Below are 13849 nucleotides of genomic sequence, written 5' to 3'. Positions count from 1 at the left end.
AGTCTGAAGGAAACTTTTTCTTTTAATCATAACATTACCATTTAAATATGACTTGATCAGGAAAGAAATGTAAATTCTGTCCTATTTGTAAACACATCCAAAGAAAACCTACATCTTTTTCCACCAAAATACAGGAGCCTAAAGATCTGTTCCAGTCTCCACCTGAGGAAGACTTCAATAGGCAGGAGTTAAGCTGAATTTCTTCTTAGAGACAGGATTCTAAAGAAATATGGTAGGAAAAAAACCCAAAAACTCAATGAACACAATATCTATATAAAAATTATGCCACTTGTAGATGCAGAGGCAGGAATTAAGTGGCAAGCTCTTAAGGGGTTTAATTCTGTTAGCTGTTGTGAATGAAACATCTGTTCTACTTCAAAATACAAATATCATATTCCATCCGTTACTGAAGGTTTTCCCATAGAAATTATGTTTTTAAAAGCCTTTAGAACATAGTATGAAATAAACTTCCTGGAAAAAGGAGAGTTAAAGAGGAATCAGCCCAACACAACTCTTTCTGACCTACACCACAGTGACCACTAGCCAAAGTCAAAACATTTCTGATCTGCAAAACAAAGGCAATTATGGCCACTAGAGGTGAAGTTTCAGTATAGACTACACATGATCACCAACTAGAAAATAAACAGAGACTAGGAAAATAAGGCTCGAAGAGATTAAATGATTTGCCCAAGAGAAGTACTGTTTAGTGGATTAGATACAAGCTTGGAAGTCATACATCGTAGGTGCCATGATTCAGTTTAATGGTTTGATAAGTCATCTTACCTGATTTTCAGAGAATGGAAACTTTGGTTCAATTGAACACAGCTGATCATAGTATCTACCAAAAAAAAAAAAAAGAGAGAGAGAGAAAAATAGCTATTAGATAAAATCAAATTAAGAGTTTTGTTTCTTACACTGGCATGTAAGGAAAAGGGTGCAAATATCCCACACACAAATAAATTGCGAAGCTCATTCGTAACTACAAAGGATTTGCAGGACAGACAGAAATTCTGCCTAAAGGGATTTTCTTAGTAGAGGAACAAGTTCAACAGGAGGTAGCCTTCCACAGATAATGAGGAAACCCTGTCTCAATCAGAAGTAGAAGAGTATCACAGATAAAGCTGACCCATTCCACTTTCTGATGGAGGGTGGATTAGAAAAGAATGTCATGCAAAGGACACCCTGTATACATACATACAGGAAGACAAAGAGAACATCAGAAATTAAGTAATGCTGCAAAAGTAAATTAAGTACAGCACTTAATATTAACAAGCTACACTGCTCTCTCTTGATCTGAATATTATATCCCGCTCCCCTACAATTTCAGGCTCATCTGTTTAAACTTCAACGTCTTCAAAATAGATGCCATTTGCCTTGTACAATATCAACTGGAGAGCCTAATCCTTGATAACATTCTTTAATTGTAAGCTTAGTTTTCAGTAAGAGTATGTTGTACCAGTCACAGTGAATTAAAATCAAAAGTTTCTCTGTGCCAATATTTTGTCTACTCACAGTGGAAGATGTTTAGCAAAGAATGCCAGAAAGATAATACAGCAAATATAGCATAGTCCCTCACACAGTCTATCCAGGCAACAGTTAAGCAATTCAAAGTTCTCCAGAGTTGTACCCTACACCTGCACCACTTGTTAAACATGACAGGCTGGATGCAGAACAGAAAACCTTTAAACTTCTAACTGCTGAGAACACATAACACGTGAAGCCTGTTTCCTATACTCTTCCTGTAGCACTTGCCATAGGGGCATACACCCAACATTATATTGGTCAAATTCTTTTTTTTAAGAATTTATATTCTCAATATACAAAACACCTTGTAGTAATGAGTTTCACAATCTGTGAAACAGGGTTAACATCGTTCCTGTTTCCTTACATTACATTATTAAATATTAATCACTATTGATCTAGAATTGAAGCAGATGTACGAGGCTTATGTTCTGCAAGCAATAAGTACTTGTTTAAAAATTCAAGAAGCATTTTTAAAAGTCGTATACAACAATAAAAATATAGTGTTAGCATATTCTTCAGTGAATTATATCTGCCAATGTATGTAATACTAGATGTTTCTGACTTCAACTGAGCCACTGCAATTTAAGACACAATATACTAAGCCATATCAAAAGCTACAATAATCTGCAACAGTAACCCAGGAGGACTTCCACTAATAATTGAGTTGAAAGAAATTGCTCCTAAGGTTAAAAAAAAAAAAAAAAAAGTCTGCAGATATTTACTGTGACAGCAGTTTAATCAAGATTACTTTTTACTTTTAACAACTAACGAAGAATGTGAAAGGTATAGTTTAAAAAAAACCAAACCCTAGCACTGAAGATCACTGCAACCGATATATTTAAATGCACTTCCTTCATTGTAGTATCACAAAGAAAACGAGACTTTCCATGCTATCTCCTCCTGCCTCAATTTGTTAACCAAAAGCCACCACTAAAGCCGAGTCGTCTTCCCACATTCCACGATTACCCTGTCCTCATCTGCCGTGAGGGTAGAGTTAAGAAGCACAGCTTGTTAAATGTCCTTCTGAAGTCGGGCGCGCCTAAGCATTGGGTGTTTGCAAACAGACAGACTATTCTTTGTATGTCAACAGAACCACAAAGAAAAAGAAAATAAACCGAGGAGGTGTATGTTCCTCCCAAATATGCACATTGCTGCATTTAACATCAATGAATACCAAGAACACAAGGCTTTTTATTTGGTTGGTTTTAAACAAGTTCAGAACTTATGTTACTATTTTCTTTACTATTTTAAGCATGTGATGTCATTTCTTTTTATTAAAGAACTTGAAATTCTACTCAAGATTTAAGAGCTCTTTAAAACTCTGCAGACCAAAAAAAAGTAAAATCATTTACTTTTGCTTAGCAGTAGCTAAACATGTATAAATATAATGGTATACATAACTAAACATACACCAAAATGGTAAACAAAGACTTAACCACATAATAGCATAAAGCTAGCAGTACAGAGACAGAAAATAAATATCAAAGGGAAGTCCACATCTGATGCACAAGTGGATGAGGATAAACATAAAGGTGTTATTTAAAACAAAATTTACAGTAACCTAACTATCAAGACACAAAGAACAGAAGTCCCCATGCAACACAGATGAGCATTGTGTGTTTGGCTGTGCCAGTGATGAACTACAGAAAACCATGCAAACATACCAACTGCCCCAGTTCCAACTACAACAATGAAAGGGAGAGCAGATGTCAGCAACACTGATCTAGCTCTCGAAGTACAGCAATCTTTCACCAAAACACACATTACACACTCCTAAATGCTAGTGAAAATGAGTTACAGTAGTCAAATGAGCTGGAAGTCAAGGTTTAAGTTACAATTTAATTAAATTATAAGTATTGCATTAAGAACCTCAAATCCAGTTCCTCCTTCAAAGAATCATTAAGAAAAATATCCTTCAGAAGTACATAAAAGAGACCAAGATCTGTCTTCACTCTTCTACGTAAGAACTGGAGTCCTGAACTCACAGCTGGAAACCAGAACTGCAACTTTCAGCCCTCAGAGAATTTGACCATTGAAAATAAAACCATGCGCACACACACACACTTTTTTTTTTTTTTCCTCTCTAAGTACTGCAAGAGTTGTTAGCAAAATTAAACCAATTAAGCTCACACCACCATGCCATACCTCCAGAAAACGGAAATCAAGTCCAGGCTATCTTTAACATTACAAGAGGAAGCAAGGAACCCCTTGAAGCTATAATTATACTCAGAAGAAAAAAAAAAAAAAGGAAAAAAAAAGAAACACTAAATCAAATCTGCTATGACAGAATTTAAGGGGAAACATCTGTACTCACCTACGTCACCTTCAGAGCACTCAAGATTCTCACAAAACAAAGCTTGGAAGCAGTCTGAGGTCCTTCTGAGTTACACTGTGCCCCTTTTCACTGGGTACCTCAAATACTTCTCCAAGAGAAGCATTTGCATTCATCAGTCTAACAGCATGCCACGTGCCTTCAAAGCTTTACTGGTCAGTGTTTGCCTAGGAAATAGGGCTGCACCCGAGTTCATTTACTCCATTAAAAAAAAAAAAAAAAAAAATCTGCAGTAACTACTCAGCAAAACGAGGCTTCTAAAGATTACAAAACCATGGGCAAATCCTAGATTAATTAGAGAAGATTAAGCCCTCATTTCTTAACAGTTAAATGGTCTACAGTGCACTACTAGGTATTATGGTCTATAAAAAGCCGCAACGACATCAATGTATGCAAAGGGTATCCACATTGTAATTAGCTCTTCCAGCCTTGCTTCACTAACAAACCAGTTTTAAACTCCCAACCGTAACGAACATCTTGCTAAAGTTGTTACTTAAACGTAAGAATGAGTACAACTCTTCAACAGCAACAGGAAAATACTGGAAGTTAGAGAGGTAAGGGAATTTTCAGAGGAAATAAAAGGCACTCAGGCGCTTGTGCTCTTTCAATCATAAGCTCAGCTGGACACTTCAAACTTCTGGGCATGCAGACATTCTGACTTTTTAAAGTAACTGTGCCTTACAGAGTGTTAGCAGAATATATGTCAGAATATTCTTACAGAATAAGAACAGAATTATTTTCCAGCAAATGTAATGAATACAACTGCTCAGACAGGGACAAACCACACATAACTTTTTAGAGATAAGGGAAAACATACGTCTGATTGTTTTATTTTCTCTAGTTTACAGTTAATTCAGACCTTCATCTTATCTCACTTCCACTATAAAGGGAACAAATATTCTCAAACGATACACTTAAAGCAGGTGTTTTATGAGAGGACCTTCTGTGGGGCAGGGATATCACTTCATGCTCACACATAAGGTGGCATGGGTGCAGAGCCACATTCAACACCTCCTGACCACTGCAACAGCACCCAGGCCAGCTGAAGTCATCTGCTGATCACTGATCAGCAGCAGAGAGAACAGATCACTGCATATGGAATTGACTCAAAAGGAAAACTGGTGATTATGCAATTGCAAGTAGTTTCCCTTCAGTACTCAGTGAGAAGACCTGTGGTGAAGTTGCATACTATGGCTTGAATTAATTTAATGACCTGCTGGCACTAAAAGAGGGAGGTCCCACTCAAGCCCCTTGGCTTCCAGCAGCACTACTTTTATCCTCTTTTGCACCAGCTCTGATGTTCATCTGACCTTCCACTGAACTCATTCAAGTTGCTCACCTGTCAGAAAGCCACGTACACCTTTTGCCTTCCAGAAATGGCATAAGAGCAGGACCAGAACTGCAGAGAGAGCCGCCTTCTTTTGGCGGTGTAGAGCTGTTAGGTAAGGTGAAGTCATGTGATGTGGCTGGGCCAAACAGGTTTGTCATTAGTTTCTATCTGAAATCCCTGATTGGCACCATCAGAAAAGGAAGCTCAATTCCAGCGTTCAGGGGAAGATAATAATACACCTTTCAATTTGCCTAGCAGAGTCCCTCTTTCAGTTCATAGATGCTTGTTATTTCCCTGACCTTCAAAAGGCATACACAGTAGTACCTTCAAAAGCACACACAGTAATCAACTGGAATAGAACAGGAAGCTACAAAGATACTGTAAAACATGATCAGTAGTCATAGCTTTTATAGCCCAAACACCCAGTGAAGGGTTGATAAGCTCTAAAAACATCTGTAACTCATTTTACAAATCTTGCCTCCTTCTTAATGTCACTTGTTTATCTTCCATTCCTCTTCATTTTTTAAAGTTTATAAATAAGAAATTCTAGTCAACATCAAATATATTTATACTTGTTCATGATATAACAGAAATGTGTCATGTCTACAAGCATCACTTCTCCCTATCCTAGAAAATCCCTCTATCTTTTTTCCTTCTTTAAAAAAAAGAAAACAACTTGCTGCCCCTATGTAAAAACTCGTATTCTGGTACTGCAAATCTTTGATCCCAGCTTTGCAAATAGAAGTGTGTACTTAGTATTAATCTAGTGAATGAATCGCAGCTCCCTCAGTGAGTAGACGGGCTACAAATAAACGGGCTCAAAATATTTCCAACATAGAGAAACAGAGCAACATGATTACCGCAGTAAGTCAATACTGCAATCCATAAATGTTCTAGACAGACAAGAAGGAGCAAGTGCTTTTGTAGATGACGGAACAGTTAGTCCTAAAGCAGGCTTTAGGCAGTTTACCAGGCAGAAGGTGCAGATTAATCTTTTGCTCATCTAACCGATGGTAACTCAAGCACAACTGAGTCGCCAGTAAACTTTCTGACAGCAAACTAAGCATGTTAAGTAGAAAATAAGGAAGTGACTTTGCAAATACGTTAAGAAGCTGCTAAACACGGAAAACAAAAGGAAAACATGACAGTAAAAAAAACAAAACCAAAACCGAAAAGAAAGCTGTCAGCTGTAACAACAAAACGTAACACTGAAACAAAAGACACGCCTGCTCTCTTCTGAGAGGCGAAATAGTCTGGCGTTTCTACCTAGACCCAACCGCGACTGGCACGTTACGAGCACTCGGAAGGGGAAGTTGATCTGGACATGATCACCTCCCCGGCCGCCTGCCGCACGGCCGGACCCGCGCTGCCATCACACGACACCCCACGAGGCCCAACACCCGAGCCGCGCGGTGGCGGTGAGGGGGAGAGCGGGACACCCCAGGATGCTGCAAGACACCCCAGCGCCGGAGCAGGCCCGCGGCGGGGGGTGGGCGGGCACGCCACCGGCAGGCCGCCGGAACCGGCCCGGCAACCCCGGCCGCCCCGCCCACACCTGGGCCCGCCCGCACCTGGTTCCGGCTCCGCCGCGCCCCGGGCCTGGGCCCGGAGCTGCCGCAGGGGCCCTTCAGCCGCGCTGAGCACCAGGGAAGGAGGGGAGGGGCGCGGCCGCCCCGCCGGAAGCGGGAGGACAGGAGAGGGATGACGGAAGGGGGAGAGAGGGATGGCGGAAGGGGGGGGGGCGCGGCGGGCCGCTGAGGGGCCTGTGGCGGCGGGGCGCGGCCCGGCCCGGCCCTACCTGAGGAGGGTCTCGAGCGCGCTCTCGTGCTTGTCAAGCGGGCGGCCGAGCGCGCTCTTGCGTAGCTTGCTGAGCTCCTCGGCGGCGCGGCAGTGCTCGGCCTGGGCGTCGCCGCCCGGGTAGCTCTGCTGAATGAACTTGCACAGGGGTTTGGCCAAGTCCACCTCCGAGGCCTTCTTCAGCTGCACCGAGATGAAGTTCGTCATGGCCGCCGCGCGGGAGGAGGACGAGGAGGTGGGGGGGAGGGGAGGCGGGCAGCCGCCGCCGTCACCGCAGCTTCGCGCTCCCTCGCCTCTCCGAGCGGCCCCGGCCCGCCGCCCGTCGGCCTCGCGCTTCCGGGATCGTCGCGCGCTCCTAACGCGGCGCCGTCACGCCCGCTGCCCCCGCCCCTTCGCGTCCTCTCGCGCAGCCGTTGCCGCCTCGGGGAGGCGCCGTCGCGGGCCTGAGGGGAGTCCCCGCCGCCGGCTGCTGGAGGGGAGGCGGGCAGCGAGCTCCTCAAATAACACCCCCCACCACCAGCCGTCCGCGTGTCGGAGGGTCGGCGCGGGTGGGTGCTGGGGGGGGGGCCGGGCCGTTGGGAGCCCGGGGCGGGCAGACAGCCCGAGTGCTGCCTGTGGAGAAGGGCCGTTTAGCGAAAGACGTGACCGCGGCGCTCAGCTGTGGTAAGGGAAACTTCGTTAGCCGGTAACGTAATCTGTGACAGGCCGGTAGGAGTAGCGGCCACCGGAGAGTTCGTGAGAGGTCAGGCTTGTAACGCGTTGGAGGGGAGCAAAGGGTCCCGTACTCAGCCTACCCTAAGAATCGGTATTTTACATAAAGTAAAGCCTTACTTATCCGTAGCAAATGTTGAAATGTCGCCGTTGGCAGTAAAAGGCGCAGATTCACGTGTTGCTGTAATTACGGGTCTGTCATCCACATCACACTTGCTTTCTGCTGACTCGGCCCAGCACAGCTCCAATAGGCAAAACGGGCAGTCTGCAAGGCTGGCTCGTCTCAAGACTGAAAGGGAATACTCAACCCATGTTCTCGTTTCCCCCTTTCTTCTGCCGCTTGTTCCAGACAGCTGAGGCTGTAAGCCTGTTTTTTTATTACATAAGCCCCGAGGTGATGATACCATAAAAAGGAGCGGTAAAAGTGCTTTTAAAATTATGTAAAAGGATTTGGTCTCATGTTGTAGCAGACCACGAGTTTTGCTGTGAAGTAAAGCTGATGATCCCTCCCCACTGAAAGTGTACTATACGAAGTAGAGCTATCTGCTTTGTCATCTGACGAACGCCTAAAGTGGTGGCATAAGAGGGAAAGGGTAGAGCCTGGAAAATCAGTTTTAACTGCTCCTGTTGCCGCTGGGAGGGGCAGCTCCTCCAGTATTAACCGCCCCTGCATACAATCCAGAGATGCTGTTCCAACAGCAGCCGGGCCCTCCCGGGCACAGCCATAGGGAAGGAGGCAATGGAGTTCTGCTCCTCATTCTGCTGCTTCCACTCACCTTCCGTGAGGCCCAAGTGATGAGCCTTCAGAGCCTTGCCGGGTTGCTTCTGTTACAAACCTTTGCTATATTCACAGAAAGTGAATATATGTGTTAACAGTTCCTCAGTGCACTCCTGCCTCCCTGCGCTGAGTAAACACCCAGCTCAACTTTTATTGTACAAAGAATACAGCAGGTAAGCTGTCCTGCCTTACTCATATCTGCCTTTTTTCCCCCAGATGTTATTGCCCACATACACTTGTAAGCATTTGGTCTCTTGGCCTGAGTCAGCCTTGCACTGACTGCCCTTTCCTGTCCCAGGCAAAACCTCCAGACTCACAAGCTTAGTTTCTGATCAGTCTTAAGATACGGTCAGCTGGGCAGTTGCCTCCCTTTGTTTCCAACATCAAGACCTTATGGGGTATAGTTAGCCTACGCATCATTACAGGATACATGGCTGTCTATATAGGGAAGATGGAAGCCATCAATACCTTCCAGCATAACAGTCATAAACACGGAAAGGGTGTGAACAGGGAAGGGCAAAAACTGCAGCTATGAGATCATAGTTCTACTTTGGAGCCATGGTGACCTTTAGATGGCTGTTGCTTAACAAATGCAATGACTGATACTTTGCATTCCCAAACCATCCACCAACACAGCGCAGAAATTTCACTTTGTCTTAGAACAAGTTACCAGAACTTCAAACATACAGGTGATTTGCTTCTTTCCCACAGATTTCTTAATAAATCAGTAGTCTGAAGGCTTTGTTCTGATTATTACAATTATAATACTGTAAGCAGTAATGACTTGTCTCCTTCTTACCTCTGTTCAGTACTATTTCCCAATTTAGAGATGAGGAAGCCACATAGTCAGTAGTTATCAGTGCAGGGGGCATAATCTACGTCTTCTGACTCACAGTCCTGTGCTTTAAACAGCAGACCATACTTCCTTCTTCAACAAATTCATGATAGTATCTAAGGGAACCACTTTAAAACACATTTTCCCTAAAATGTTTGAAGTAATGCCACATAAACAAGTTACAGCCATATTTAAGCATTACCAAGGACACTGATAGATTTTACTTTAGTACAGACAGATCATTAGATAGCCCCAGTTTTCCTTTTTGTCCTAAACAACCATTATGTACATGTAGAGCACCGCAGTTTTGCAAAAGCATTTCTAAAAGTTAGATTTGCTTTTGGTATGCAAACTGGCTTTTCTGCATCCTTCATGGTTTTTGTCTACAATTTTTGGACAGAAAACTTCAGTGAACTCTGATGTTCTATTTTATGCTTGCTTTCTATTCACAAGTTCTGTGTACAGATACTTACTTGATGCAAGATTTTATTCTGAATTTGCTGTATTGTATTCTGTAGATTTTGATCATGCTGCTTTATCCATAGCATGAGTTGCCCTGTAGTAATAGCACTAATTGGCACACAGATGCTATACAAATCAAAAATCAGCAAAAGGAAGTGATAAGGGACCTAATTGTTCATTTCAATAAATCTGATGGTCCTCTTGCCTAAAGCTTCATTTAATCACTCAGATCCAACCCCATTTTGATACTCCTAACATAATCTTTTGGTGACATAGGGTAAGACCAAATCATTTATCACCATTATCTTTTGACCATGAGTTTCAGGAGTGATCATCATCAGTTGCCAAAATGAGGGAATGCAGAAAACAAGCTGTATGTCAGAAGAAGCTCTGACTGGATCTAAATAACCCATCTAGTCCTAATGCCCATTTAGAAGAAAATGTAAAATTCTTACGACCTATGAATTAAATTTCCTCCTAACAGCCTATAATCAAAAGCACGAGGAAGAATTCCTACCATTTCCTTCAAATTTGACACTCCTTTACCTTTTGTTTCAAAATTTAGAGGAACTATTAATCCTATTTTCTGCAATTTTAATTTGTATTTATTAAAGTTTTGTATTTCTCATAGGTGAGGAGGGACCTGAACCAGAAGACCCGCTGATAGCAAACTCAGCTGGGCAGGGGCCGTGCTTATCTTTGTGCTTGTAGAGCCACATTCACAAGAATGCTCGATACACCATCCTCCCGCTGTTCCAATGCTAAATAAGAAAAACACATCTTCGGTCTAAATTCCAGATGTGGTACAAGTCCGGATGAAGAAATGAGAGGCTGGAGAAGGGGGAAAACAGGTCTAAATCGGTACTGTCGGTACGCTTAGGGTAGACACTGGTGTATAGTGGTAATGACAACAAAGTTGCCTTTCAACCACAAGTTAAATAAGGATAGTGGCTATGTCTGATTTTTGCTTGAGGGGAGGGTGCCGGCAGAATGGTCTAGAATAAGAAGGGCATCACATGCATAGCTAGTGGCACAGAAAAGAACCTTGTAGATGAAATAAATGGCAAGCAGGAGCAGAAGTGGCAATCAGAGAAGGCTAAAGAGAAGATGGAGGTGAAGTAATACGAACTTAGAAGAGATACGAAAGAGAGAGAGATTATGCAAGGCCTGGAAATTGTTGACCTAGGTAAATAATTTTACCTGCTGCATTGCAGATGGACTAGAGCAAAGCAAACAGGGAATCCAACCAGCATTAGTGCAATATTTTCCATAAATGGTTACAAGAATATTAGCTATTGGGCCAATTAGAGTGCAGCCTAGAATTTTCCTCAAGTCTCAGCAGGCTTCAGAAATGTGCCATATTACTGATCACATAATAATAGTGCCTGTGCTTGTTAACTCAAATACACCACATAAATGGGAAGAAAGAGCTCTTCACTGTCCCACATCATGGTTTCTAGTAGTGAGCTCTTCACTGTCCCACATTATGGTTTCTAGTAGTGTGGGTCTTCACAACAAGCACCAAAGGCATTGCTAAAGTATTTGCATATATCCTATTAAAAATCTGTGGTAAAATTATGTCCCACTCGAAAGGATGTATAAGATTTTTGAAATGTTATTATTTTTACTGCTTATAGTGTTCATATCACTGTGGTTCTAGAAGATTTACAAAGCAGAAGAGCTTATAGAAGAAGGCAGCAACTTTCAGTTCAGTAAGAAATAGCTGAGAGGCTATTAAAACATGTTTCCCAAAAGCGGTCAGGATTAGTGCAAGATGTATAAATACAAACATATAAAATGCTTTTTTACAATGCATTGAATGGAAACTGCTTGCTATTTAGTTATATTACCATAGTTCTGTACACCATGTATTAGGGTACAGTCACATTCTGCCTCCAGATACACACTCTCTACTTAAAAAGAGGCAGTGTTCACATAGGTAATTATCCTGATACAAAGCAAAACATAAATGTGCGGTGCTATGTGACCAGTAGCCCCCAAAATGGCCACTTCTACTCTGAATGAGAATGTTTGCGAGGATATAAATTTACACCCTGTTTCCCGTTTATTGGTTATGGGGCAACCATGCATAAGAAGAGGTGGATGTAATAGAGAGTATCTTGTCATTTAATCCTGGGCAGATTGCACAGCTATTTACTGAATCCAACCTTGCATATAAGTTTCTGAAAAATCCAAAGTCATGCATGAGTATTTGCTTAGATCGACACATTTTGGTGCAATGTTTATGGTGTGCGGTTTGAAAAAGTTTCAGAGCCGCCTTCTGAAAGTTTGTTGAACGAAGCAAAAGGTTTGTTCTACCTTTGTTCAGTGTTGAACCATTGATGTTACTTAGTAAATCATTAATTCTACTTTACATATATAAATTGTGGAGTTTAAAATATTTTTTCCTCTTAGGAATGGAAAACAAAGTACCTGTCATATAGCATTAGAAGCAGATGAAAAATCAAACATCTGCTTTTTGTGATAATGGACTAAATTTTGCCTTACGTTGCACTTACTCTTGCTATGAACTTTTCCTTGAACTGTCATAGGATTTCAGAAGTCCCACCAGGAGATGGGTAGTGTTCTAATGTTACCATATCTTTAATTAAAAGTGAAAAGAAGAAAGGATTAATGACCTTGAAACACAAGTGTTTTGCAATAGATCCTTCTCCTAACTATGCTGTGTTTTTACTGCTTCTGATTTTAAAATAATAAACAACTGAAACTTAAGTATGTGAGTCTTTATTCATTCCAGAAGAGAGAAGAGTTTTTTATTTTACAAATTGCTCTTACAAGCTTGGCTAATTAAGCTACCCCTTAAGATTTGAAAGTCAGAAAGTTTTCACTTAAGTTCTGTGTTACTAACTAATGCAAATATATCAATAATGGAAAGTAACAAAATAGATGAAAGAGAACTGGGTAACTTTGAATCTCTTAATTATTGCAATATGGGGTATACCTAAAGCAACAGCTTTTTTTAATTCACTTTAAAACATTGCTTTCTTTATTTAAAACATTGTATTTCACATTTTATAAAGAATTTTGTCCAAATATGTCATCAATTCAATCCAAATACTTTTTGCACCAAAGCACAGAGTAGCCTTCAAAGAAGCAGAAATTAATATTTGTCCTTTGTTGGTATTTTACAATATGTAATTAAATTTTATATTGGTTTTGCCTGTATATTCAATGCAAAAAAAATACCTTTTCCTTATTAGAGTATAATTACAAGGCTTGACTAGAAAAATCCATGTATAATTTCAGGACTACTAGGTTTATTACATTGAAGATATGAGAGAAATTAAATCTGGTTAATTGAGGCAGATCCTTTATAAGTCATCGTTGACTTAGCATTTATTTCAGTAGTATTTTCTGTTTGGACTGTTTCTTATCCTGAAATATCTTATAAAATATTAAAATAGAAATAATTTTACATAGCTTGAAATAGGTCTGGATGGAAGTAGGGAACTAGGTAGTCAGCCATTATACAGCATTATGCTTGCTAGTACAAAGAGATCACTTCTTGGTACATGGAACAAGAAGGACAGTAAATAAGATCCTGACAGAAATACCTTCACTCGGTAAATTTCACTAAAAAACACTGCTGAAATTCAGTTCTGTCATTCAACGGACTCTTTTTATAGCAAGTGAGAGGTTTACACCACTAAGCAATCCTCTCTATGGACAGTGAAGTATTTTATCTTCAGCATTTCAGGTGGAGAAGAGCCTGTAGTATGTCACAGTTCAAGTATCTAGAACTCCTTTACTGCACAAAGCAGTCTTGTTTTTTGAGAAGACAGTAATCAACTTTGTCTCTCTTGTGGGCCACATACATGTGCCCCGACAGAGACAAGCTTGTCGCCCGTGCATGAAGCAGGAAGCATCTGTCCTTTGGCTGGGGGCATGTGCCTCTACTTGCGTGCCTGCAGCAGTGGCTGCCCAAATGTGCAGTTCAGCTCTTTGCTCATTGCTAGGTTATTTGCCACCTACTCGCTAATTCAGATAAACAATGAGACACTGTGCTCTGCCTCCTCATTAAAGTGATGTTGAGGGGTTTTGGACCAAGGTGAATTGAAA

The 13849-nt window shown here is 41.5% G+C and overlaps 1 protein-coding gene and 1 long non-coding RNA gene across 5 annotated transcripts in view; one reads left to right on the top strand and one right to left on the bottom strand.

Annotated features, from left to right (window-relative positions):
• Positions 1–7363, bottom strand: part of LOC115339256 (programmed cell death 6 interacting protein) — a 34551-nt gene extending 27188 nt beyond the window's left edge. For 2 of the 4 annotated variants that reach the window (XM_041122460.1, XM_041122461.1), the window contains exons 1-2: positions 6985–7363; positions 784–838 (exon numbers count right to left, since the gene is read on the bottom strand). In XM_041122460.1, the coding sequence (XP_040978394.1) occupies positions 784–838; positions 6985–7190 (261 nt within the window). In that variant the 5' untranslated portion in view covers positions 7191–7363. The remainder of the gene's footprint in view (positions 1–783; positions 839–6984) is intronic. The other 2 variants (XM_030008959.2, XM_030008960.2) reach the window with 1 other exon arrangement.
• An 11-nt stretch (positions 7364–7374) lies between these two features.
• LOC121233191 lies at positions 7375–12502 on the top strand. Its single transcript, XR_005932079.1, has 2 exons — positions 7375–7646; positions 10401–12502. It is a non-coding gene; the product is annotated as an uncharacterized LOC121233191 (long non-coding RNA).
• The last annotated feature ends 1347 nt before the right edge of the window (positions 12503–13849 follow it).

The sequence above is a fragment of the Aquila chrysaetos genome, chromosome 3 (genome assembly GCF_900496995.4).
Source record: "Aquila chrysaetos chrysaetos chromosome 3, bAquChr1.4, whole genome shotgun sequence".
Taxonomy (NCBI): Eukaryota; Metazoa; Chordata; class Aves; order Accipitriformes; family Accipitridae; genus Aquila; species Aquila chrysaetos.
This window is presented reverse-complemented; position numbering and strand designations above follow the sequence as displayed.